We start from the raw sequence: 27,558 nt of genomic DNA on the forward strand, positions 1-27,558 counted from the left end.
AGCAGCGCGTCTGCCCGGGTGCCCCCCCTGCAACGGCTGCGGGTGAGCGCTGCGCATGCGCACCGCTCCTTGTGTGGCTGTGCCTCCCGCCGGCCCGGCTCGCTCGCCCCGGGACCTCGCGGGGAAGTGGCGGCGGCGGGCGCGCAGGCGCAGAGCCGCTGCTCCCCACATAACCGCATCTTCCGTTTCCCGGCTTCCCGGAGAAGCGCCGCGGGGGCAGCGGGAACCAGGAGCGGGAAAGGCGTCGCGCGTGCGCAAAGGAGGCCGCGAGCGGCCCCCGCCCGGCTCCCGCCAATCGGGCACCGCCCCGCAGCGCCGCCGCGGCCCAGGCGCGCCGTGCGTGCGTGCGTGCGTCCGCTCGTGCGTGCGTGCGTGCGCTCGGCGGCGGCGGCAGCGGCGCGTCCCGAGCCCCGAATGAACGCGCTGGTCCCGGCGGGCGAGCGGCCCTGAGCGACCCGCGAGCGGGGACGGGCTGTGCCGAGCGGCTCCTCCGCCCGCACCCGGCCCGTCGCACGGGTGAGTGACCGACGACCGACCCGCCGAGCGCCCGCTGCCCGGCCCGCCGCCGCTGCGCCGCGCGCCCGGGGCAGGCGCGGCGCCCCCGGCCCGCCCGCAGCCCCCGGCCCGGGTCCCGCCCGCCCGGAGCCGCCGCCCGGTCCCGAGGCTTCAGCCGGCCCTTGCAGCTCCGGGAGGGTCGCGGCACCCCGCAGTATCCCCTCAGGGGTGCCCCGGGTGCCGGTACCGCCCCCCTGCCCTCTCCCCGGGCCGGCGGTGCCGCTCGCTCCGCCCGCCCCGGCCCGCGCCCTCCTTTCAGGGAGGATCCGCCCCCCCCCCCCCCCTCTCCCCTCGTCTCCCGGTCTCGTTTCCCACAAAATTTCATGGAATCGGAAGGGGGTCGCCCTTCCCGCTTCCCCCTGCACACCCCGCCCCCCCCGGTAGCCCCTGGGCTGGGGAGGGGTCGGGCCCGGCGGTGCCGGCCGGGCTCCGCGGGGAGGTCGGGCGGGTCCTCCCCGGGAGATGCCGTCCTGCCCCGTCGATCCCCCGGGGAGGCGACGGCAGAGGTGCCGCTATCGGCCCATCTCTCGTTCCCCGTGGGAGGATGTAAACTTTCCTGGAGATCCCTCAGCGCTGTCTGCCAGATCTCCCTGGCTGCGGGCTCTCCCTGTGTCATTTTCAGTCACCTGCTCTGCTCTCATTGTTTAGGCTTTCGAGGGTTTGCCCTTCTCCCCTCGCATCTGCCTCCTCTTCGGTGTCTTTCTGGGTTTTTTTTTTTTAAGGAAGTTGCATGGATAAATTCCCATCCTGCTTTTTATAGTGATTGTAGGATGCTATGTGAATGTAACTCTTGGATTTCTGTGGGACCTACGATTTAGGTTCTCAGTCACAGAATCCTACAGGATACTTTCCCTCTCCCCTTCTTCACTTCCCTCTTCTCCAAAATAAACCTCCCTCCAATGGGTCACCGACCCGGGAAGCTGCGAAGCACTTGTAAGCTTGTGACTCTGGTATCTCCAGTGAGCATCTTGGAAAAATCAGCACTAATATTTTCTGTAGCTTTTCCTGAGAGACCAAACCACCTTTGGCATCTGCAGTCACATTTTCTGCGGCTTGTTTACTTCTCACAGGTTTTCTTCAAGTGCCTGAAATTTTCTTTACAAATCTAATTTTTTTGAAATATAGTTGGGGAATCGTACAGGTCACGTACCAAAACAGACTTTACAAGTGCAACATGTAGGTCACTGTCCTTTGTAGGAAATACAAGTGAGATCTTAACTCTTATAATCAGGGTCCTGAAACATGTTTGGGCAATAAATAGAAATTAGTGTCCAGGTTACTTTCCAGTCTTTGGTGCTGAACAATGTCTCATGCGTTGAGGGCATCCTGTGCCTGAGAGTCATTGAACTTGCACTTTTATATTGGGAGATCTGTTGTCTAGAGTTCAGTAAAGCAGCACGGAAGCTACAGGAGGGTGTAAAACCTGCTGTTTTAAAGATAAAATAAAGATACTGTGAGGAAAAGCACCCCATTTAATACTTTAGTGCACATAAGCAATTGTGAATGTAAATGAACCCAAATTTTTCAGTGAAGAATGGCTGAGTGAATTTCTGGTTGTGTGATTCTAGGGTACATGTAACTTCTCATTTCTGAGATCAAGCCTGTGGAAAATTGATCTGTATGGAATAATCTTTATGTTTGATGATATGTGTGCCATTTTGGTGGAGACAGTGAAAATCTCCCAGTCAGTGATTCCACAGTACGTCACTCGTTGTGATCCAGTCTGTGAGACTTTGACAAAGCTGACAAGCAAGATTCCGTCAGCAGTAGATGCAGTCACTATTTTTTTTGTAGTTCTTACTCATTTGTTGGCCTTTTAAACGTGGAAAACCAAAATATTGAATTGTTTTTAAGCTGCATTTTTTATCATTCCAATGAAATGTAGCTTGATGCTTGGCAAACAAAATTAGTTGCTCGGGGTGATTTAACTTGAGAGAGGAAAACAGAATTTTGAATTCTTGCATTTAGAATTGTGGGGCTGTAGCTGCATGGCTTCGTTCACCTTTCTCAGAAAATGTGTTTTGGTTTTTTTTTAATAGACAGGATAAGTGCATTTTGACACAAAGAAAACTGATCCAAGAGTAGTGTCTTATCACGTGAGAAAGCAAATATAGTTTATGGAGAGGTAGATAGATGTTTTTCATGCTCAGGTTTTTTTCTTTACTTTAAAAATGTATAAATAGGGTAAATGCCCAGTGAAACAAACAAACAAAAAACAAATGCGGGGTTCTAAAGAAAACTTTTAGGTACTCTTGTAAAATGCATTCAGAGTAATTTAATCTGTGGTGAAAAGAATGTGATTTCCGTTTTGGCCTGTTTGAGTTTTTAATAATTTTTCAAGTGTTAAATTTTTTGTAATTGTGAAGTATTTCAAAACATATTTGTTTGTTTGTTTGTTTTTAAACATCAGCATCCATGTATTGAGTAAAGATTGGCATTATTTTTAACTTCACTGTGAGCCTTAAAAAAATCTAATTATGCAGCAGTACTTGAGGGAGTCAGGCTGTGTCAGGTTCTGGTGCTGCTGCAGTGACGTGCCTGTAGTGCACTGGGAGGTGGAAAGCAGCAAGCTGTGAGAAGGTTCTTTATAATCTTGTGTCTTGGAAAGTTGGAAAGCTGTTTTTTCCTATAAATTAAACATGATGAGAGCCACTTAATTTTATTTTAATGTGTGCAATAAATTGCTTTCATTTTCTAAAATAAAAACATGCTGCTTAAATTCAAGGGTAGCTCTGTTTTAGTAGTAATTCTTGTTTCTGAGAGTCAGTAGGACCTTTCACGTGTACAAGGAAATTCCTGATCTTCCTTTCAATAACTGGTATCGTTGGTGTCAATATTTTAATAATATAAAATGAACATAAAATGAAACAGGTAGACCCAGGTGACTGTGTGTGTATACATACCACACTGTTTACACAAAAACAGAACTTCATGCGTTTTACTTTGTTTTGTTAGTATATTTCTAAACATCCCTGTGTGATTTATGTTGATCTGTTGAATGTGAGATTTCAGCTAGTAATCTTTGTGATATTACTTCCTACTTGTCTGTTGTAGGTCTTTTTCTGCTCCCAAATATTATTAAAGTTTTTTAAATTACCCAGATTTTTATTTTTTAATATGTATATATATTTATATGTATGTATGTATGTATCTATATCTGTTTATCTGTCTGTCCCTTCAGGAACCGTTCTTTCTTCTCAGAAAGGATTACGGAATAGTCTTCTTTTATTTTTTCTTTAGAAGAACACAGTATAATAATCCTTTTGTGTTTTCACACTTTAGGACTCCCTATTGCCACTGCAAAAGGGTGTGACTAGTTTATCCAGATTGGCACATTTTTTGTGCAAATCAGCAAGATCCGAAATCTTTGCCTTCTTGTTCTGAGCGTGCGTCAGCAACGTGAACTGCTCGCAGTCAGAACAGAGAGCAAATGAAGCTGTTGAGAGCAGAGGCGAGGAGGACAGGACAGGCACCTTTTGAGGCAGGAGTTTCACAGTAAACAGTGCAAGGCCAGCAGCTGCAGCTCGGTCTGTGAAAATGTGTTGGAGCAGGAGGCAGCAGGAGTGTCTGTCAGCAAGGAGGACGCGCTGAGGGGAGCTTGAGGACGTTCCTTTGCTTTCGGTTAGAGAAGCAGTGAGTGATACCAGCATGATGAGCGTCTGACAGCGCTGGGGAGCACCGGGTCTGCCTGTGCAAATTCCAGAGAGCTGTCGTGCATTTCATGCAGATCTGTGCCATTGTAGCCCAGTCCAGATGTGTTACAACTCTGCTCTCTTATTTATGGCTGGGTTTTACACTTTTTTTCCAACGCAGATATCAAACTCTACACTGGCTTTTCTTGCTTAGCTGAGTCAAATGAAGAGAAAGGCTGAGGAAGATTTTATTGCAGTTGTGGCAAATTCTGATAGTAAGGCTCAAATCTCCAAAGTAAAAAGCTTTAAGAAAATCTGTTTGAAGAAGATGATTTTTTTATTTCTTGGTAGCTGTAGAAGCAAATGAACACAAACTTCTTCATACTGGGCCAAGAAATTCATATGCTCATTGAGTATTTTCACTTTTGCATGAGCCGTGTCTGCTTGCCTGATTTGGGCACTGTGACCTCAGTGTTACATTTTAAAACGTGTTGCTGGTAGCACATGAAAGGTTTGTGATTCATACTGAGTTTAATTTTAAGTTACTTTTCTGACAACAGCAGCTCTCATGCACTTACTGAAACCTGGTGTGGTGCTGCCAAGCTAACTGTGGGTCATGAGAGGTTTCCGCTGCAGCACCTTAGTCAGAGAGCTGTCTCAAGTTTTGTTCCTAGTGCTGTTTGAGTAGCCACAAGATAATTGTCATATCGAAAGTGATAACATTTTATCATCTCATCTCTACTCTTTACTCCTCTGCCCTGAGACTTTGTGAGGCTCTGCAGCCAAAACCTGTGCTCAAGGCTGTGCTGGACTCTGGGTTTTTCTTTGCTTCTGTTTTTGAGGAAGTTCGGTAGCACGAATTTCATTGCATGTATGTGTATATAGATATATTCTACAAATTCCTTTCCTGTAATAAATAACTATAAAAATGAGTTGCAGTAACTTTTTTTTTTCCCCCCAATGATTCTTTTGTTGTATTTCACACTTCTTTCCATTCTCTGCTTTTGTATTAGCATCCAAAGTTTTATTTTAATTCTCAAACATATTTGCATAAAGAAACTGCTTTTTCTTGATAAAAGAAACGTCATTAAAATTTGGCAAATACTGCCTCTGCCAATTGCCTGCTTATTTGGCTATATTGAAGTAGCATAAAGAAAAGGGACAAATCACGTCCAAGCACCCAATACTGTATTTACAAAGCTATGTTAATTTGCCTTTTGTTGCTGTTTAACATACTGATTGCAGGGGTTTTTTTCCCTGTAGCATTGAGAGGATTGCAGTGGCATTCTAAGGTCATTTAAAATCATGACAAGCTCAGTCGGACAGAAGAAAGTCTCCTCCAGACAAAGGAAGTGTGGGTTCTGTCGGTCGAATAAAGACAACGAATGTGGGCAGTTGCTGATGTCGGAGAACCAGAAGGTGGCGGCACATCACAAGTGCATGGTGAGTGACCGGGAATGCGATGGAGCCTGGAAAACGCTGCAAACACGTGGAAAAGCCAACCACATTGGGATTGGCACAGAGGATTAACCACTGCAGTTTGGTGGGTTTCATATCTGTACATTTCTCTATCATTTATACCCTTAAAAATTAAAATACGGGTTTTGTCTTTGCAATTTTAGCTGTTCTCATCCGCGCTGGTTTCTTCACACACTGATAATGAGAGTCTTGGTGGATTCTCTATTGAAGATATTCAGAAAGAAATAAAGAGAGGCACAAAACTGGTAAGTCCCTATTTTGGCTCATGAAAAATGGAAGACAGTATTTTCATACCTTCAATAAAGTTTGCAAGGAAGTTGTTCAGTGTATTTAATGTATTTTGTGTTGGATTTCTGAAGGTGTCCTAGGTGACTTTATAATGTTTGTATCCCCAATCGTCTGTTCAGTTTCTGCTGGATATTGAGTTCTGTGCCTTTAAGACTGGTTCTAAGAGCAAGGAGAAGCGTGGAGTTTGTTTTGAGAAAACTGCCTGACTCCTCCACATTGTGAGACTGCAGGACAGAGATCTTTCTGCTTTTAGTTAGTTTCAGCTAGCTAGGGCAGAGAAGTTCCCTGGACTGTTTTTTTTTCCTTTTTTGGGGGACTTTTTAAACCTGCTCTGCACTGAAAACCCAGGGGAGCACTGGGGGCTGCACCTGCGGCCCACCGGGGCCTGGACCTCGGCATTTTCCAGCAGCGCCGCAGGGACTGGGACTGAGGAGAGACTGAGAGAGAGCCGAGCTACACCCACGGCAAGGACTTTCTCAATTTGCCATCTCACTTCAGAACGAGAGGTTTTATTGTCTCATATTATTCATTCTTTGTACTTGTATGCACTTTGTTTGTTAAGTAAAATAGTTCTTTCCACTTTTCTCCGAAGAAGTTTTTTAACCAAACCGGTTAGAGAGCAGGGCCATTTAAGTTTGCTTCCTGGAGGAATCCCATTCAGTGGTTTTCTCCCAAATTTGTCCCTTAACCAAGACAGAAAGAAACCCACATTCTAGGGTCCTGGGAAGGGTGTTATTGTGCTTTTACCAGTATTCAAGTATCTATATATTTGTATATAGATATATGCATATATCTGGAATATATGTATATATTTGCATATATTTGGCATATGTATACATATATATTTGGTATACCAGTGTAGCAAAATCTAGTTTTAACTACAAAATACACTTTTTGTTCCTTTTATATTGATTTAAAAAATAATGCTGCAAATACAGAGGGCTTATGAGGTATGTGGATACAGTAGTCATTGCAGCTCCACCAAATTAAAGAGATTGAGCAGCGTTGACTTTTTTAAATTCCTGAGAAGCTAATTCATGGGGATTTTTTAAATTATTATTTATTTAGAACTAGTTGTTTTCCATTTGGGGGAATAAGTGAGGCTCTTTTTAAAATAATTTTAGCAGACTATCAGTTCACTCCTCACATTAAAACCTTTCAGCTTAGTTATTTAAAGCTATGCATTTACCAGTTCTTGGACCACTTAGAGAAGTCTAAAGTATTATTGTAGAACTACAATTTTATAATAATAATGTAATATTTCATCCACTGTTTCACTTGAATCTTTTCCAACCCAGGGAACTTCATTTGCTCTAGTCAGCTGAAGTTCGCAAGTCATTCATGTTGTGATTAGGACTTTCCAAAGAACATGGTAGTAAATTAAACTACTGATCATAAAGAAAATTCTTGATTTTTGTGTCTCTTAAAGGGTTTTAAGAGTTTTTTTCTTTTTATGTCTTTGGTGATTACTCTTTCTTCTTCTGAATCTCTTTATGTTCCTTCTGTTGCAGTGGCTCCATTCTTGTAGCTCACCAACTGTGTGTACGAGGCACTTTTTTTAGGTTTTTGTAGAAAACCTGGTTCTGGTCAGTCTAATGTATTCATAGTCCTGAGTTGTTTCCTCTTTGGAGAAATCATACAAGATAATTTTAGATCTTAACTTAGGTGCCGTGTCTCTCTAGCTGTCAGAAAGCTGTAGCTCTGAATCACACTCTGGAGGAACTTGTCTTTCTCCATTGGTGTGTAGGAAGTTTAAAGGTAAAGGTTTATCATTAGCCCAAATCCCTTCTCTCAGGTCTGCTTGCTGGTCCATTCTGGGGGAACACATTCAACAAAAACCTCAGTGCCCTGGGTTAAGTGAATACATTGATGGCCTGGGCTCAGTTTGTCCCTCAGGAGGTGCTTCTGGCCAGGTGGGCACTGGCAGTGAGGACCTCATTACCAGAGTGACAGCAGCAGAATGTAGAGACTTTCTGATGGTGATAGATCTGTCAGAGAAAAGGTGGTAGGTTCAAACCTTGGTAGACCAGTCAAAAAGCTTATGAAGTCTAAATATTTGGAAGTACAAGTCACAAATATCGTAATTATTTTAATTATCTGTATTATTTCCAGTATCTGTGAATGGAAAGGTTTTGTGTTTTTTGAAGACCATACCTAATTTTCAGCTTATCAAACTTCTTATATACCCAGTATAACTTCAGTTAGTGACCATTTGGACAGCAGACACGCGCCAATGGAATAAGTATTTTATTACTTAGAAACATGGACAAAATGTGTGTGCTCTGTTTTACAAACACATCATGGTGTTCATAAAAATAAAGTTTTCTTTTAGTAATTTCTGGTTCTCAAAAGACCTGAGATTCTGACTAAACTTGATTGGCTGGATATATAAACCTAGGGTTTTCTAAAGAACTTTGATTAGCAATTACTATATATAAAACCATAATGTGTAACAGATTTATGAGATAAAGTGCCCATACAAATTAGGTAACAACTAGGGAACAGTATATAACTACCATTTCAGAGCTTGCAGAGGAGTAAATGGAGATGATCCAAGGCTTTGACATTTTTACTGTTCAGTTGACTTCGTTATAATTGAAAAACAGGCTGGTATATTCGGTAACTTTGGTGGTATATTTTTTGGCACATTTGAGGGTAGCAGGGAGAACTTGACTAAATGAGTGCAGTGGAGAAAAAAAAGTATCCACAGAGATATGTATATGTAGGGAATATCCTACATTGCATACCTAAATTTGGGATTGATTGTAACGTTTTGGGGCTGGGTGCAATATGCTGGATACAAAGAAAAAGCTCCAGTGTCGTGGGAAGTGAGTTTAATAGGAAATCCTGAGATTTTGGGGAATATTAAGCCAGTAGAGAACAATAAAAATAAAAATTTTGTGATACTGTCAATTACTTCCATTTTTACCAAAGTATAAGAAGGACCATGAGCAATTTAGAGGGCAGATAGCTACTATTTTTTTGTCTGATACAAGAAGAATTACTTAATAGGAAAGAAGAATAAAGCAACAGCCTCACTTGTAATATTCTTTGCAGTATAAATATAAAAAGCAAAATTTAGTTTTGTTGAAATAAATTAATCATATTTACCAAATATTTCACTAAATTTGATGTTTTGGAAAGGACTTACAGACATAACTGTAGGAAAAAAAATAAAGTTAGCTACTGATGTTGAGGTAAATTTGCAGGTCATCAGTATTTCTGACTGCAGGATTCATTCTCAAATGGATATCATTTTTTTCCCCTCATGCCTTTATAATATAATTCAGAATTAAACAGGTGCAATTGTGATTTTAACTTTTCTGAAGTGGTTGGTACAAACAGACTGTCCTTGTGAGTGAGGGTGAATAACTGTGTCACTTTCATCAGGTACATTCCACAAAAACAAATTACTTATTTTCTTCATTGAGTTGATAATGGTGTTTGAACCGATAACACATCTGATGATTATTGCACGGTTGCACACTTTTAACAAATTTGTTAATTTTCAAATAAATTAATGCAAAATGCCTGAGAGCAGGAAGAGTAATACCTGTGCAGAAATCCATTTGTTTTTTCACCAGGAGTGGTAAATACGTTATTTTTGAACTCAGAAGTACTGAACAGAAAGTACCATGAATTGTGCTTTTCTTTTCCTTTCCAGATGTGCTCTTTATGCCACTGTCCCGGAGCAACCATTGGCTGTGATGTGAAAACATGTCACAAGACATATCACTACTACTGTGCTTTGCATGATAAGGCTCAGATAAGAGAGAAACCTTCACAAGGCATTTACATGTAACTATTATTTATTTGTTACATTTATTTTTAATTTGTAATTTACTTTCTTTGTTTAAAAAAGAACAAAGCAAAACAAAACCCCACTTTGGAATCTAAACGAAAGTGTTGCAAAAAATTCTAATTATGATTGTGGCATTCAAAATAGTGATGTTCTAGAAAAGCATATTTTCATTGCAAGATTTGTGTATCAGTGAGTCTTAAAAGTGGGAGAAAAATGTACTGGCATTTAAATTTAAAAGATGAGTAAATAATCTGTGATTCGTGACTGACTTGACAGTTTTCAACTACTTTGTTTATAGGATTTTATGTCGAAAACACAAGAAAACTACGCATAACTCTGAAGGTAAAATTATTCAATATAAATTTTTCCCATTGTAGAAAGATATTTGGTTAAATTTAATTTTTATGGAGAATATAAATGTTTTCAGTAAAAATTAGAAGTACATTTTTTTGAGAAAAAATGAGTTTGGAAGCCCATCTGATTTCTGTATTTTCTCTAAAAATTACTGATCGAGGTGGTGAAAAACCTCAACCATAAATTTTAGCATGTTCAAAAGATATGATGCTCCATAAAACCAAAGTTTGGGTAGAAGTTATACATTTCCATTCTTGGAAGAAGCTGGCTTGTATTTGTAGTTAAGTATTCACAAAATTAACATCTGAAATATTTTTTCAGGTAACAGCTGATTTTTTGCTACTGCTAATCTTTCTAAATATTCATTATTTTTTTGACTAGTAAACAGAGTTTAACTCTTGAAAAAAGAGACACTCAATAGTAAATGAAAAGGGTTGTGATGAGCTAACTGACAGATAAGTTTCTGAGTCATATTAATTAAAAAAAAAAAAAAGTTTTATGGATCCATTCATGAAAGTTGTGTAGCTTTGCAGAAAAAGATAGTGAAATGCCACAAATGTCGATATATTGTGTGGTCTGTTAAAATTTCAGACTAGTGCGTATTTATTTATTGTGTATTTATTAAGGTATTTTTATTTTTTTCTGCTGTATCTGAATTTTGGTAAGCAAACAGTTCGTATTTTACTTCTTGCATTGCTTTCTACTGAAATGTCATCAGATTAATGAGGAGTATACAAATGTTTAGTGAAGATTAAGCTTCATAAATTACTTCAGTCTCTATGCCAAATGTATTTTTAAGATAATATTTTGCTTTTTATGCTACGGGTAGTAGACTTATTAATGGCAAAGGTTTGGATGTTATTTCAATGTTCAAAAGGATTCTGAAGGCAGCAGAAAATACCAAAGAAAACAGATTTCTTTTTTTTAGTCTATTTACATAATTATTGTTGTGTGCCTGTATATGAAACTCTAATTTTACAGTTAGTGGGTTTAAACAAGAAAAATAATATATACATTCTAATTAGTTCTCCAAAGAGAAGGGGCCATGTTATCTTGTAGTTTGGCACTTTGTTTGTTCTGGGAGTTGCTTTGTGTGTTAGCAGACATAGAATATGAAAGACATTTTGAGTCCAGAGAGATTAATTTCTTTAACTGATGCTTTAATTTTTTATACTTATTCACAAATGTCTTAGTGTTTGATGTGTTTAAAAATGTCTCTAATTCTTCATGGAACTCAAAACTGATGGATTGCTTTTTCTGCTTGGGATTCCTTGCAGGATCTGAAGTTGTCCTTTACTTTAAGAGCTTTTGGAAACCATTATCTCAAATTCTACAATGTAATTTTCTAATAGCAAAGGCTTTTAAATTTTATATAGATATATTGGGAAAAACTAGTGGGGTTTTTTTATTAAATGTTGATGATGGTAGCTTATTAAAACATTAATCTAGACTCATATAAATAACCTCTTAGATTGCGGGTAGGAGAGAAGAAATACACAATGTCACTCAGAACAGCTGAGGCCAAAGAACCCGATAGAATATTATTTAGTACTTTGCACACATTATTTTGTTTAAAATATTTACTTCGGTCATGCTTTACACTTCTAGAAATAGCTTTGCACTTCTAGAACTATGTGTAGCTATACTTCACGTTCCTGTTTTCAGTTCTTTAATATTTCACTTAAATTCCACCCAGTGCTCTTTCCAAAAGAATATGTTTTCTTTTTAGTCCATACAGTTTTGGAAATTTTAACCATAAAATAATTAATTTTTACAGTTGTGGATTGATAATGCCAGAAGCTGGGGCTCTTCTGTGATAGACCTCCTTTAAATCCAAAAAAGTAGAAATACAAATTGCATATGCCTCTTACAGTGCTAAAAGTAATTTCCATAGCAATGGTATTTTGCTACATTGAACACTAATTAATTTTAGCAGACAAAAATTACAGGGTGGTTTTCAGAGTTTCAGGATGGACTTGGGAGGTTTTTTTCCTTAATACTTAAATGCTGAAGTTTACTCATGAAATGACAGCTGGAAGGTGTTGGATGGTGAGATTAAGCTTTATGTATGTATTTTGTTTGGTTTTTGATGAAAATGTGAATGTCAAGGAGGCCTTTCAGTGTGAAAGAATGGTGGTGTGTGAAACCAGATAAAGGACTTGGCAGAGAAGAGTGACTAGACTGGGCAGGGAAACTAGATGTTACCATAGTGGCTTTTTTTTTCATCTTGTTTTAAGTTACATTTTCATTAATCTTTGCTTAGCAGTGTTTTCCTAACAGAACAGTTAAAGCTTATCTGTGATTCTGTCACCCAGTGTGGGCGCATGGAGGCACTTGAACCATCAGTCCTTTGTAATGGAAACTTAATTGCTCCTTCTCTGTGTTGCTTTTTTGGTTGAGGATTTTTTTATTATTATTAATGTATTGCCTGTTTCTTTTTTTGTTTTTTCTTGGTCAGTTCAGAACAGCTGTGGGTTCTTATGCTTGGTTTTTTGTACCCAGATTTAATTGTCCTGGTCCAAGTGTTTTTATTCTGTCATCTATGTTAGTAGATGTTCAAAGAGTTTGTAGGAGTGTTTGGTTTGTCCAGAACAGTTTCTTTTCTGTAGGCAGCACTGCTGCATAACAGTGAGATTTTTCCTTCCCTTCCCTCTTAGAAAATGGATGCTTGGGGGCATACTTGCCCAAGTCTGAGATATAGTTCATGTACTTTTGTTAGAAGTTCTAGTTTAAAAAGGCTGTCTGTTAAACACTTAATAACAGTTAAAGAAAACATCTTGAGGTTGCGTGGAAATGCTGTTGAAGGACTTATATTGGAATTGAGTTACCTGCTAAGACTTAATGAAAGCAACCTCATAGATGTTTTTTATTGCTGTTACAAAATTCAGGTGGTGCGAGGATTCATCAGACTTGGTATCTACTCATCAAGACAATATTAATGAGTGATGGGAATTAATTTTTCTTCACTTGACAGGACTTGATGAACTACCTTCTGCTTTCTTTGAATATAAAAATGTGAAACATGGCAGCAGAGTACTGTGCTCTTAAATCCATTGCCTGCTTCAACAGATTGTTGAATTTATCTAATTTATCTATATGGCCTGGAATTTAGGTGACATAGAATAGGAAAAATTTATTTCTCCTGTATTTCCTTTGTGTAATTCAGTGTGATTTTTCTGTGCTTTGTTCCCATTAACTGAAAAAAGGACATCTAGGTATTTGTCTTGCTGGTTACAAATTTAGCAGAATAACTTCAGGTAACATCTTCGTTCATAATTTTAGGCAAGCTGTCTGAGTTTTCAGTACCTAATAGGTTACAGAAATTGGTGCCAGTGCTTTCAAATGATCACAGCCAACCATTAGTTGAATTACTGTTCAGTTTGATACAATTGCATTTATTCTTTTTGAAGAATGAAGTATTGTTGAACTAGTGTTTTGGAACTGTTTGTTGGAATTTATTCCAATGTACTGGAAATAATTGTTGAAAAATGAAAAACTTGGTCTCTCAGTTCCCTGCAGGTGGGGCTGCCCTGGCTCATGTGTTGAATTTAAAACAAGTTCAGCTGATGAGGAATAGTTTAATATAAACTAAGAAAAGAATGTAATTTCATCTGTTACACAGTGGTAAGACAAAGACTAACAAAGAGCTGTGTGACTTCTCTTGTTAATGTTTAAAGCAGACACTTGAGAACTGTGGGGTCAGAAAATATCTGTAATTTCTGCTGTAGCTGTGCTCAAAGCCTCAGGGAATTTATGTTTCTACAGTGGAAATAGCATCCTTGTTTTAGCATTCTTTTCATGTAATTCTAAAGATCAGACATGGAATCTGTGCTTTGCACACTGCTCGGTAAATTGAGTCAGAATATTTCTCTGAAACCTATTTAGAGATGCTGCAATCTATAGTACACTCAGTACTTTCCCAAAGTACTGGGAAAACCAGAGACTGGCAGAAAAACATCTGCAACTTTTTGGCATTCTAGTTAAGTAACATTCTGATTCATCTTTGGATTCTTCAAGCAGTGTTTGTTCCTCTGTTGCATTTTCTTTGGCACTGGTCCAAGCACAGGTTTGCCTTACTTGCAGTAACATAATCAGGTGTAAATGTTTCTGTAATGTTGCAGTTTGGGGTCGGTTTGATTTTAATGGTGTGAAAGTCTTCTCGGGCTCTGCTAACTCAGCCTGCTTGGTGTCTGCCTCCTGGAGAATGCTCTGGGTGTGGCATCTAATGTGCCCATGGTGTTCCCGCAGAAACAGCTGGTGCAGGCAGTGAATTAGCACTGTCCCATACTAGAATAATGACGGTTTGTGCAGAAGGATCACACTGGGGTTTTCTTATGGAAAACCACACGGCTAATGAAAAAGGAAAAATATTAAGTGTCATGTAGTGAATGGTTTGTCCTGTCTGAGGAGCTGTCATCTGGTGTTCTAATTCTCCCTCCTATCTAGGCAAGGTGTTACACAAGCGAGGCTTGAGCTACTCAACAGATTTCATCAGACCAGGGGTCATAAGCTTTGTGATTGTGCAGAGAAGCCAAGTGCATTGTCTGTCTTCAGTCTTTGCCAGTGTGTCTTTGCTTGAAAATGCATTTAAATTTTGTGGTCAGTAAGGACTATTTTATTATTTTTCTACATTAAATGTAGTTAATTAAAGAAATAATCTCAAGTACCTCATAACAAATAACTTCTGGATGAAAATCATCCTTGAAGTGTCTGGGACTTTTGGAATATGTATTAGTGGCAGGACGTAAAGGGTAATTTAATTTTTATGTGTTTAATGTAACTTATTCTTTTTCCACTGAAAAAGATAACACAAAAATATATTCAGCATTTTGGCCATTAATTTCACATCAACTGCTGATAAAAAATACTATTATTTCATGATTATTTTAACTGATCTTGTATTTGATTACAAGGGAGTTTATAAAAATCCCTGATTCTTATTATTGCTTATAGATGTATCCACATTTTTAGCGTTTGGGTTTTTTTGATGTTTCTTTCCAATTTAAAACAATGATGTTGGTACATGTGGTTTATTTGGTTTCAGCCATAGTTTAAGGAAATTTTATTCTAGCACGCTTAAATACTCCTTTTTTTCTCTGTTATATTTAATTTCTCTTCTAAAAATCTAATAAGATTGATTTTGTTCATTGAATTTTTAGTTTGTCTTTTATCCCAAATACACCATAGAACTTTACCTGCATATGTGTGATTTCAAATTTACATAGCAGCGTGTCTCAGCCACCTCAACATTCTATGCTTTGGCTTTTCATATCCAGTCCTACTTGCAAATATATTTTGCCAGTAGTTTTGGTTTTTATCTTCCTCATACAAACTCAGCTTCCTTTGTTTCTGGCTCTCTTACTCTGTTGTTTAAGGTAGTGTAGGATGTCAGTAGAGTAGTATTTATTGTACACATCCTCTTTTTACTTGTTCTTTCACAACCTTTAAATCACGTAATTCTTTATTACTTTGCTTTAACCTGGCTTTTGGGAAGGGGTAATTCCATGTGTATTTCAAGCTGATGCAATATGGATCAGTAATATCTCAACCTTTTCCCTGCCAAGCCTTATTTTAAACAGCTAAACATCTTGATCCCTTTTCCTCCTAGTCATGATCAAAGGTGAATTTTTAGATTTCTCTCTGAAGCCGAATCTCCCTGTTAACCGTTTATGTCATACAGCACTTTGCCAGGCTTCCTTCTGTGGTACTTTGTACTGCTCATGGATTTCTAAAATGCAAATTAGGGGCTTGTTGCTACTCATCTGAATTTAAAATATCGTATTCCTAGGTGCTTTTTAAAATGTAGATTTTTTTCCTTTTGATTTCTACTCCTATCCCTTCCCGCCCTCTTCTCAGGCCATGTTGTGTATTGGGCTCTTTTCAGATCTAGCATTTAGGGACTTCTGAGAGAAGCTCATATAAACCACCTTGGGCCACTTTTGATAAAGTTACACTGAGAAAATTGTCATGATTTTAAAAATCAATGCAGTAATGGGATATGGGATGGGGGGTAGTTGAAGAGGGAATTCTAGGGAATCTCAGGGTATTCAGAGGATGAGTGATATCCATGATAAAACATCACCTGGTGAGGGAGGAGTTGAACAACTTTTTGTGTTTTCCTTAGTTGAAGCTGACATGAGAAGTTGGAAACACCCAACCATCAGATGCCAGGGACACAGGGTAAGCTGGCAGCGGGCTTGAGGGGAGGGATAGGGCACCCACCAAGCTTTAAATTAAACATGCAGAACATCCAGATGGGTTTGACAGCTGGTTACAATCTCCCTGTTCTATTCTGTGAGTTCAAGGTGCTGTAAAAAGAAGAGCTTTAACGTTTTGAGGTGTCAGTTTTGAAGGACAGATGTGGTAGAGCAGATCATCACATCTTGGTGCTTTTACTGTATAGGTCCACGTCACTTGTAGAAGGAGACATAAATCTTCAAGGAATTGTATTTTAGTGAAGGGGGGTCATGTAGCATCTGGATTTTAATGATGTCTGAACTTCTCTGGAAGTTGTAGTTTTGAGCACAGATGAGGGGTTCTTCTTTGAGGAAAGCTGTGCATTCTTCATGGTTTTTTATCTAACACTGAAGCTATCTTTTAAAAATATAGCATTTTTACTTTTCAAATCTTAAATATTCTAATAATTTTACACTAAAAATAGCACTTAACTTACTCTATTAGGAGATTGACACTTTTTATAAGAAATTTGTTTTCATAAGGTGTGCTTGGTTTTTAGCAATTATAACTCACTATTAGTTTTCTAAATGCGACTGTGAAGAGTTCAGGTCGTTCTTTAATGTTATTGTAGAAAATAAGGGTGGACTGAGGTCGAAAGCATTTTGACTGACAAAATTGAAAAGGACCTTTGGAAAAAAATAAGGAATGGCAGTGAATGGACTATGTTTTGCTTCATCAAATACACTAGGGAAGTCCATTGAATTGTTTTGGAAGGAATATTTTTATCTTCTTATTGATGTGATTTAAAGGGTCATGGATTCAATAGTCATATTCTTGTAAAAACAGAGACAAATATTCACAAATTTCTTTGAAAAATCAGTGGAGAGTTCATATGATGAACAAGATAAAAGAGAATGCTTTTTGAAAGAGCTTTTCAGATTGTAATAAAATTTGCTATATGCAGTCCAAGAGGTCAGTATGTAAATTGCATAATCTTGCTTGGGAAATTTAGCAAATGGTGACAAAGGAAAAATAATGTTAGATAGGAAATCCTGAGAAGAAAATGTAAAATGTATTGTTTCATTACATAATTTGTGTCATCACATTTTAGTTTTTTTCAGCGTAAAATAAATTGTGCTTTTGACATGTAATTAGAAAAGAGTAGTTTATGTATTAAAGTATAGGGACGTTGTAGACAGACTGATGTGTCTTAGTAGCAGTGTGTATATAGCTGAATAATCTGTAAGTTTAAACCAAAATAATTTGCAGATCTGTATAAATGTCAATATAACCTGTTGTGATGCATTTCGGTGAGTTTTCTGTCCTTCTTTAATAACTGAGCAGAAGCTTTAGCTTTCTTGGGAATTAGTGACAGATACAATAGATGGAGCGGAACAGGATGTACTTGTGTGCCTGGCTGGGCCCATGCTTCAGTTGTCTTCTGCTCCCACTTGGTGGCTGTGGAATATCCTCAGCACTTTGACTTCAAGTTTTGTGCAGCTGAGTCATTGTTATCAAGAGATAGAAATGTGATCTGATTTTTATGTGATAATAAGTAAGAAAGATGAGTGCAGGCAAGGCAGCATTTAGTCTCCAACTAAGATGTCTTATCTGGATACTAAAACAATATGGCAATACCCATCAAGTGAATGTTTCAAGTCTTCTGATTACCATTTCCTTCTGTGTGGGGGCTCATACTGATGTTTGTGGTTTGAATTTTGAGAAGGAAAGTTCTTCAGCAGGGTCTGCACGTGTTCTTTAAACAAGTCGGCTGAAAGATGTTTGCAGTTCGAGCAGGGGTGGGTGTTACATATTGAAAGAAAAAAAGGAGGATGCTCCTGTGAGTAGGAAAGTTATTGGTGACTGAATAGAGCTGGTTGTTAGATGTAGTTACCAGGTACAATTTGACTAGATCAAATTGGAACCAATCTTAATCTTACAGAATTGATCTGTGTCCTGTGTAGAGCCATGAGTTGCGCAAAGGACAGTGTGCCCAAAGGCTGGGCTCTGCTCTGTGTAGCATTCACAGCTCAGCTGACATTTGCAAAGGAACTTGTCAGGCCTCTGGTATGTCTGTATTAAAAAATGTGTTCTTACATTCTTAATGGTCTGTAAATACTTGATATGGGATGTTGCCAGTGGGGATGATTTCCTCTAAACTGGAGGTTGCTTTTAGCTGCAGGTCTAAAAATATTCTGTAATGACATAAATTTGTAGATTTGTTGCACTGAAGGCAAAATATTTTTCAGTTTTCAAGCTTGATGTTAATGTCATAATCCAATGGATGAATTTTTTTCTTAAGTCAACAGGCATCAGTTAATAAAGCATGGAGAGAGGTATTATTTGGGTACCCTGGCATACTATCAAAGGCAATTTACACTGGAGTTGTGCATCTTAAAATAATAAATTATTAATATATTTAATAGGTGAAAACATTTCACAGTTTCAGTGTAGTTTAAATGACTGTTAATTTTCAGGAAGGGTGAAGATGCATATCTGAGGACGCATTTTAGGTCTGAAAGTAGAAGTTGTAAGAAACACTAAACCTTCTTATGTTATAAAGATGTAAAGCTGTGTGACATATAAAAAGTAATGTTTTCAGGATCTGCAGTTGCATGTTTGTAATAAATGGGGAAAAGATACTATTTTTATTTCTGTCCAAAATTCAAAAAATACATGTATTTTTCTTGCCTGGTTTTGGTGGGTTGTGGGGGGTTTTAGTTTGGTTTGGGTTTTTTTCTTAGTTTGTTTTTTTATAAAATTGTGGAAAATCTTATTTAATTATGTTTTCTGACTTCTAAAGCAGATTTAGAAGAAAATATCAATGAACACGAATTGGAGCCTTCACCTCCCAAAGGAAAAAGGAGGGGTCGTAAGGGAAAGCCAAGAAAAACAAATTTAAAAGGGCAATCAGAAGACACTAGATCTACATCCTCACATGGCACAGATGAAATAGAAAGCAGTTCCTATGTAAGCAGTAAACATGCTAAACTTCTTAGAAGACAGAATTGCATATTTCTTCTCTGAAGTATAAATTTTGTTAAAATTTGCATTTGTCTGAGCCTCCAGCTGGTGGCCACAGGCTTTTAAAATTGCAACCTTATTTGTATCCCAGCAGTATATTTTAGTAAAATGTTTTTCTTTCAGAGAGACAGGTCTCCCCACAGAAGCAGCCCCAGTGATACAAAACCTAAATGTGGATTCTGTCATGCAGGTGAAGAAGAAAATGAAGCTAGAGGAAAGCTTCATATATTTAATGCCAAAAAGGCTGCAGCACACTATAAGTGCATGGTGAGTAACAGTATTGTTGTCACCCAGTCTATTCTGTGAATTTTGTGTGAATTGCTATTTTGGATTTTAATACAGTACCCTCACATGTAATTATGCTGAGTATTGTCTGTATGCTGATGATCTCCTTAAGCACTGAAGTGTTGCAAAGTGAGCAATTAATTTATTTTCACTGCAGGCAATATGAATAAAAGTTGGCTCCATGCTAAGAGATGGCATTAGCTCAGGGAGACTCTTTAGCTTACTAAAAATGCTCCCTTAGCATCTAAATGCATATGAAGTATTTAAAAAGGGAAACAGAAAACAGTTTTAACTAGAAGAATCCTTTCCAATAATTAAACAGCTTTACAGGCATTCAGGCACAATCTGAGAAGAATCCATGAACTTCATTCATTTTCTGACCTGTGGATTCAGGCTGTGTGACTTAAGTAGAGTGTGGGAAATGGAAGTTCTAGAAAGCTCTTGCCTTTAGATGGTCACGTTTATAGAACTGTCAGCCTGAACAGGATCTAATTTTAATGAACATGAGCAGACAGTGCCATCTTTCTTATCACTCGTTCTGTGAGTGAGGTGGGGCTTTGGGTAACAAACTTCACTGGTTCATGTTGTACCTAAAAATGAATAAATAGTCCAGGCAATCTGTGGAGTTACTCATTGACTTTCTCTACCCAGCCTCACTAAACAGAGGGCTGGTGTGTGCCTGCAGCTTTGACTCTTACTCTAGCAAAGCTCTTTGTTACTTTGTCTACCCGAACTTTAGCAAAGCTCTTTGTTACTTTGTCTACCCGAACTTCAGTTTTAAGGCAGTTAAAGCTGATTATACCAGGATGATGGTGGAAGGGATGGTACTTGTCCTCCATTTTCATCCCTCAGGACTTCACAGCTATGTTGACATCAGGGTTGAACCTGAATTATATGTATGTCACAGGGAAGGAAATGGAATATTCCTAAAAAGTTGAGTAGTGTAATTGATAATATTACCCAAATTGCTACTTTATGTTTTCATCCTATCATTATTTCTCGTCTGCTCCTTTGTCTTTTAAAATATATTTCTCCAAGGCAACAACAACAGCAGTCAAGTGGGGATCAGAAGGAATACTTTAATTGCTCAGCAAGGGTTTTTCCTAGTTTGCTGGTAAAGCACATGCTGTCTGAGATCACCAAACAGGATGTTCACTGCTCGCTTATTCCTGTGAAGAAAAAAATTCCAATCATCTTTGTGACCTGACATTACTTTGGCTTGCTTGTTTTACAGTTGTTCTCTTCTGGCACTGTCCAGCTAACAACAACTTCAAGGGCAGAATTTGGTGATTTTGATATCAAAACTGTACTTCAGGAAATCAAGAGAGGAAAAAGAATGGTATGTACCTGCAGAATGTGGTGAATGTGTTAGTGATTCTGCTAAGGTCTGTACAGCTCTGCCTCCTTCCTTTTATGGAGCAATCTTTTCCATCTCTTTCTAAACACGAAATTAAAATATATTGTTACTTGTGGGAAGGGCAGCCAGATAGGAATCACCTTAATATTAGTGGTGTTCGAGCATGTGGTATTTGGGATTCATGACAATGCACATAACTGTTATTATCATAGACTGATATGATTCATGTTACCCATGCTGTAACTACAAGAGAGTAACAGCTTTGAACCTGTGTTACTAAAACAGCGTTATGTGAAGCTGCACATAAAATTAGAGAATATTCAGTTCTTGCAGTGAGTATCAGTATTTCCAACTGTTTTGGTGTTTTAGTAGGAAAACACGTTAAGATTTCAGAGATGAGGATGCAAAGTAAAACATCACACTATTTTATTTAAACTCAGGATGTTTTTAAAGTGCTAAGAAATTTATGGGGGATCAGAGAGAAAATAAAAAACTAGCAATAATGTTCCTTGAAAAAAGAATAATTTAAGACTCTTTGCACATTAGAGTACTAACTTCAGTGGCAATAAAATGGCCTTGGAAATGCTATAACATGTTTTGCAACCATGTAGCAATTTTCTGTGCAACAGGCAGGTAAATCCTAGTGCTCATATTTTAATGGGTTTCTATCTTAGAGTTTCTGGTTTACCATGTCTTTGATTAACTTTTCATTGGAAGGATAATCTTCCAGAGGAATTACTCTGTTCCAACATGTTAGCCGTAAATACGAGAAACACTAAACTGAATGCTAAGAGACAAAAGACTGAGATGCTGAATGTTGCTGTTCGCTTTGTTCCCCTGCACAGAAATGCACACTCTGCAGCCAGCCTGGTGCTACTATTGGGTGTGAAATCAAAGCCTGCATAAAAACATACCATTACCACTGTGGAGTAGAAGACAAAGCTAAATACATTGAGAATATGTCACGAGGAATTTATAAGTAAGCACCTATGTATTTGTTGAATCTGTTACGAAAGTAAAAATATTTCAGGACGCTTTTTCTGCCTAACTTGGCTAGTCAGTGTGTTCTTTAAAAAGAGAATAATATTTAACTTAAAACTTAACTTTAACCTAAGTAGTTGTTGACTTTACAAAACATTTCAGCTGCTCTCCTAATTTAAAATTTCTGTAGTGTTGTAAATAGGAGAAATGGGAAAATTATTTGACTTGTATTATGTTTTCCTTCTCCAGTAATCTGTAATTTAGATCTAGAAGACTGATGTCATGATTGCTTCATATTGATGTGTTTCTAGCTTCCTTCCTTCCTTCCATCCTTCCTGAAGAGCTGTGGCTTGGCTGCAGCTGAGCTGCCACACTGTGCCCACGAGAGGGCATTCACTGAGCAGTGCCGTGGCAGTTCCGCAAAACTGGGATCAGTCACAGTTTTGTTGGCTGCTCTGGAACCATGTTTTCCTTCTCCTTTCCTTGACTAAAGGCCATGAATGGCTTAAGAGTTTGCAACTGACTTGTAGCACAACTCAAAACTAATTGAGAGGTAATCCAGGTTTTGATGGGTATTTTCAGAGTAAATCCTCACAGTTCCTTTTATTTTGCCAGACTCTATTGTAAAAACCATAGTGGAAATGATGAAAGAGATGAAGAGGATGAAGAAAGAGAAAGCAAAAGCCGTGGCAAATCAGGCACTGACCATAACGACATTCCTCAGCAGCAGCTCAATGGAAACTAGGTATGGAAGTTACTCCTGACAGATCTGTTACCAAGACTGAAACGCAATATACACTTAATGTAGTTTACTGCGGTGAAGTATTTAAATCTAGTGTATACAGAGTACTTTTTATTGGCATACTGTAGAAGAATGGGGAGGATTTGTTGTTTTTTTAAAAACTGGCTGACTTTATAACAGTGTAAGAAGGGAGGCCTTCATTTCTATTGCTAAATGTAGATGTAATGTCAAAGCTGTGAAATGCTTTTCTGTATGATTTTAAATTTACTATTGTTTTCATCATTTTTTAAACAGGTTCAAGGGACAGAGTTATAGAACTGGGAATGGCTAAGACATCATAACTACTAATTCTTTTAAATTGTTTTCTAAAAATCAGAAAAGGGTTAGTAACTTCTTACTACCCAGCTCTGTTAGAAATTTCATTGAACTGCCTGAAACGTTCATGTGTGTGAGCCTTCAGTAAGTGGCAGAGTTTTACATGTCAATATTATGTAGTTTGTAGTCTGCAGTGTCTGGAAAAAAAAATGAAACACTATATAAATGATATGTAATATGTACAGTGTCAAAAGTTAAGGCAGACATTGAAATGAAGCAAGATCTATATTTCTGGACTGAATAAAAACTTTAAGATTTGGAATGTGTAAGTTGTTTAGTGGATTCACGCAATGAGGGAAGGTCTTAGCTAGTTTAATTAACAACATGGACAAGTCCGTGGTGGCAACGAGCTGGTACTTTGTGAATTTTGCATTTTCTTCCTGCACAAGTTCCGGAGGCTGTACATGGCAAAGCCGTGCTGTTTTTGTTTGGGAAGCACCCAGTAGGAAAGGACTCAGTGTACACGAAGCATGCTTGAACATTTCAGGTTGTTCCTGTTGTGATTGCTCATTCCGCCCAGCATTGTTTGCGGGAGGTTTACTTGAGCAGCTGTTGGTTCTGAGCTGTGAGCTTTAGAACTCATGCCAAAGGGCTGTAGTTCATTCTTTCCAAAAAAACCCACCTCTTTCTGTGTCCTGATTTACAGAGAACACTTCAACAAGCGTGACTAAAACCCTACCATACAAATGTTAGGACTTTGCAGCCCAATCTCTTCTACTTCAGAGAGTTACAACTCTTAACTTGCTGTGGGATTTAGCCACCATATCTGACGTCCATACCTCAGGTGTTCTCTGTTGTGTGGAACACTTCATGTTTTGTCAAGAATGTGCTTAAAGGTCCCATATTCTGTAAGAAGAAAGAGGAAACAACCTTTTTTGTTAGATTGGTATTTATTTTATTAATCATATGACCACTGTATGGGAAACTGTGTGTATCATCCTTAATGTTTTAGTGATTTTTTTTTTTCCTTTCTCTGTCAAGTCAACAATCACATCATGGAATTCTACTTGCTAAAATTTGATGTTCCTTGAGGGAATTATCAGATCTAGGCTATACCAAACCTAACAGAAAGTCCTCTGACTGCTTTTGAAACACCTTGTCATTTTGAATGGCTGCTGGCTTCTTCAATTGGTCTGTTAAAGCACATCCTCAGACTTACTTAAATTAAACCAAAAAGCTGAATCTAGTCCACATTTGTCTGTTGCTACTGCATCACCTTATTGTTTGTTTAGGGTTTTGACTTGTTCCACTCTGAACTCCCAACAAAACTTCTGGATTTGAAGGAAGGAAGCAAGCAAAAGACACTGATTTGACTATAAACTGCTACAGTTCTTCTGTGATTGGTATTGCAAAAACGGTTCATTTGTAACATGAGTTTCTGTAGCATTTTTTACTTGTATTTTTAAAAGATTTAACGTGTGTCGTTTGTCTTCTTATGCATTCCCTTAATGTCTTGAGGGACTCAATTACTGTATATTGGAGTTTCTAACATTTTACCTGTTAGAATTCAATCAATTCTGTTTGCTTTCCTGGAGAATAATCTTGTTTGGAAAGAAATACTGCTGTGTACAGAAAATATTCAGTTACTGCTCTAAACATGATGCCATTGATCATTTTTATTTTGTATTTGTAACTTTCAAAATTAAAAGCGTGACTTGAATTGCAATGACAGATCGATTATTGAAATTGTCTATCAAGGTGTTTTGTTTCTCCTAGAATATGAACATTTTTCAGCCACACAGAACAGTTTTCGAATGCAAAATATCATCCTTCAATATTTAAATTACTTCAGTTTGTGCCTCAGACATGGCCTTCCCATGGAAAAAAGGCACTTTGTTTGCAGCTACTGTATTTAACTAAGTTTGCATGGGGTAGATCTGCCAGCATACTGACTGTGCTTGAGACTGAGCTCTAATTCATTGTGTCAGTGGCTTAGTATAGTATTTAGTCCAGTAACTCACCTGTTATGGATAAATGACCCCATTCCATGCCTCAAAGAACCAGAACAGCACTTTACCTTCAGGTAGCAGAAGAGTGAGTGGCTGGTTTCCCTGTTAACCCCTGTGCTGAAATGGTCTGGTGAAACTGTCATCAATTCAGAATTCATGGAAGCAAAGTCTAAAGCAAAAACCTTTTCTTACAAGCCTCAAATTTGTCATAACTGACTTCAACTCATGTATGCTGGGTAAAAGTGCCTTACAATGTAAAAATTGTATTTATATGTTCCCAAGTAGCATCACCTGCTGGGGAGTAATTCAGTTGTGGTGTTAATATTTAGAAGAAATGTACCTCAGCAGTGTATTTACTGTACATCTCTTACGTCCTTAACTGTAGTTTTAAAAAGCATGTCAATGTATCATAGTATACAACATTTACATAATTTTTTTAAAAAACAAAATACTGCCATTACTGTCTTTTTATGTGTATTTTAGCTTGGAAGTTCAGACAGTCTGTCTGAATTTTTGGGGCTTTGTTTTGGTTTGCAGGTTTTTTTTTTGGTAAAGCAATGTAATCTTTGCAGACGTATATTGAAGATTATTCTGGAGCATCTACTGCCTTCCCAGAAATGTTAGAAGTAATGAAAGTGCTCTATAGGTGAACTAGGTATGTTTAAATTAGCTAGTTAAATTAATATAGTCATTTCATTACTGAGATTTTTTTTTACTAGGCACCTTCTGCTTTCATCTCACAATCAAAGAATTCAACATCATGAATTCAACAAAACTTGTCTTAAAAAACAGGTTTCACTTCTTTTTTTTTAAAAAAAAATATTATTTTTACTTTTTGCCTTTGGGCATTTCTTTAGCTCACAAGCGAATTGTGTCCTGTTTAAGATGCCTGCAACCTCTGAGAAGGGAGGTTTCTCTCCACCTCCCTGCACCTCTCCATTAAGAGATCTCCCCAACTCACTGTGTCTCTGTGGTCTCACAGATCCGTCGTTGTGCTATTCCCAGAAAGGACTGTGCCAAGCAAGGATCCTGTTCAAGTATCTTGAGGATACAGCTGGTGCAATGCCAGAGTCCCAAGGTCAAACCCCGTAGCAGTGGGCTGTGCTGTCCAGGGCAAGGGGAAAAGGCTGGTCCAGTGTCAGTGCAGCTCCCGAGCATGAGGTGAGCAGAGGATCTGCTCCCTCAGTAGGGGTTGATCCACAGAAGATTCTGTGATAAGGCTCCAGTAGGAGTCTTACTTACACTCCACAAAGTCTCAGCTTTAGGTGCAAAGAGCTGTGCTTATCTACAGTGGTTTGAGTCTGCCAAATCTGGCCTTAAAATGTAGAGTAACTCCTGCATATAGGAAAGAGAACTTCATGCTGAAACAGAGTGAAAAATGAAGAGGTGATAATCTATTTGAAATATCAGACTTATCTGGCAGGTGATAATCAGTGCATTCCAAAAATACTAATATGCTGAATCAGATTGACAAGAAAATTAATCCTCATTACATGAAATTAATCTGAAGAGAACTGAAAGTGCATGATAGCAATTAGTAACTCTTCTTCCGTGTCATCAGAGTCAGATTCTACTATATTAGTGATGGAGGTGAAAAGACAGAACACAGCCCTTGATTTATATACTTGGTGAAGCAGTTCCTGTACATGCATATGTGTGCACAGCCGTTAGTCAGCAGTGACATCTCAGCCCTTAGCCAATCCTGGAGAGCTGTTGCTTGTCAGAAAGCACTCAGGTTAGGCCAATGTTTGCAGCTTTTGCTCTAGCATATATTTACATTAGGTGTAAAAACAAGGAATGTATGGAAGAGGGTAAATGCATTCCTATCTACAATGTTATGTATATTTTGTTCTTGTTATATTGGCTTTACTTCCAAAGTTGTAGTTTGCAGTATTAGTTTCTTTTTATTGGTATCCTTGCATATATATATATTCAATAAATGAGTTATGAATTTCATGTTTGCATATCTGTCCTTTTTCCAAGAGCCTAACTTTTGAAATTGTCATTTTAATGCATAAATGCAGTATTTCCTATTGAGGTTACAGGCCCAGGAAAACATTACCAGGAGAGAGGTGAGAAGGCATCATGCTTACAGTGTGGTACTTGGTGGTAACTCTGCATGCCTCTGTTCCTAACTCTGCACTGGGTAAGCTGCTTTGGATTTAACACTGCTTAATGCAAAGTGACTGAGTTGCTGGAGGTTCCCTTTCTCACCTCTCAAGAAATTTTTTTTTCCCCCAAGACGGAATTAATTTAGACTAAGGGAATGCAGAGTATGTCTTGGTTTCAGCTGGGATAGAGTTCATTCTCTTCTAATAGCTGGCACAGTGCTGTGTTTTGGATTTGGTGTAAGAATACAGTTGGTAACACACTCATGGTTTAGTTGTTGCTAAGTAGTGTTTATACTAAGTCAAGGACTTTTCAGCTTCTCATGGCTGAAGGACTCAAGACGTTGGAAAGGCACAGAGCCAGGACAGCTCACCCAAAGGGATATTCCCTGCCATATGGTGTCATAAATGCGGGGAACGCTGGCTGGGGCTGCTGCTCAGAAACTGGCC

The 27,558-nt window shown here is 38.5% G+C and overlaps 1 protein-coding gene across 2 annotated transcripts; it reads left to right on the top strand.

Moving 5' to 3' along the window:
• The first annotated feature begins 389 nt into the window (after positions 1 to 389).
• Positions 390 to 26,956, top strand: PHF6 (PHD finger protein 6). 2 transcript variants are annotated; one of them, XM_040090333.1, is made up of 11 exons: positions 390 to 516; positions 5,451 to 5,630; positions 5,810 to 5,911; positions 9,619 to 9,752; positions 10,055 to 10,098; positions 19,091 to 19,257; positions 19,435 to 19,578; positions 20,831 to 20,935; positions 21,799 to 21,932; positions 22,550 to 22,679; positions 22,971 to 26,956. In XM_040090333.1, the coding sequence occupies exons 2-10, from the start codon at positions 5,493 to 5,495 to the stop codon at positions 22,677 to 22,679; spliced, it is 1,098 nt and encodes a 365-aa protein (XP_039946267.1). In that variant the 5' UTR covers positions 390 to 516; positions 5,451 to 5,492; the 3' UTR covers positions 22,971 to 26,956. The 2 variants fall into 2 exon arrangements, with proteins under 2 accessions (XP_039946267.1, XP_039946269.1); XM_040090335.1 differs by having other exon boundaries at positions 394 to 516; positions 19,094 to 19,257.
• The last annotated feature ends 602 nt before the right edge of the window (positions 26,957 to 27,558 follow it).

This window comes from Hirundo rustica, chromosome Z (genome assembly GCF_015227805.2).
Source record: "Hirundo rustica isolate bHirRus1 chromosome Z, bHirRus1.pri.v3, whole genome shotgun sequence".
NCBI lineage: Eukaryota > Metazoa > Chordata > Aves > Passeriformes > Hirundinidae > Hirundo > Hirundo rustica.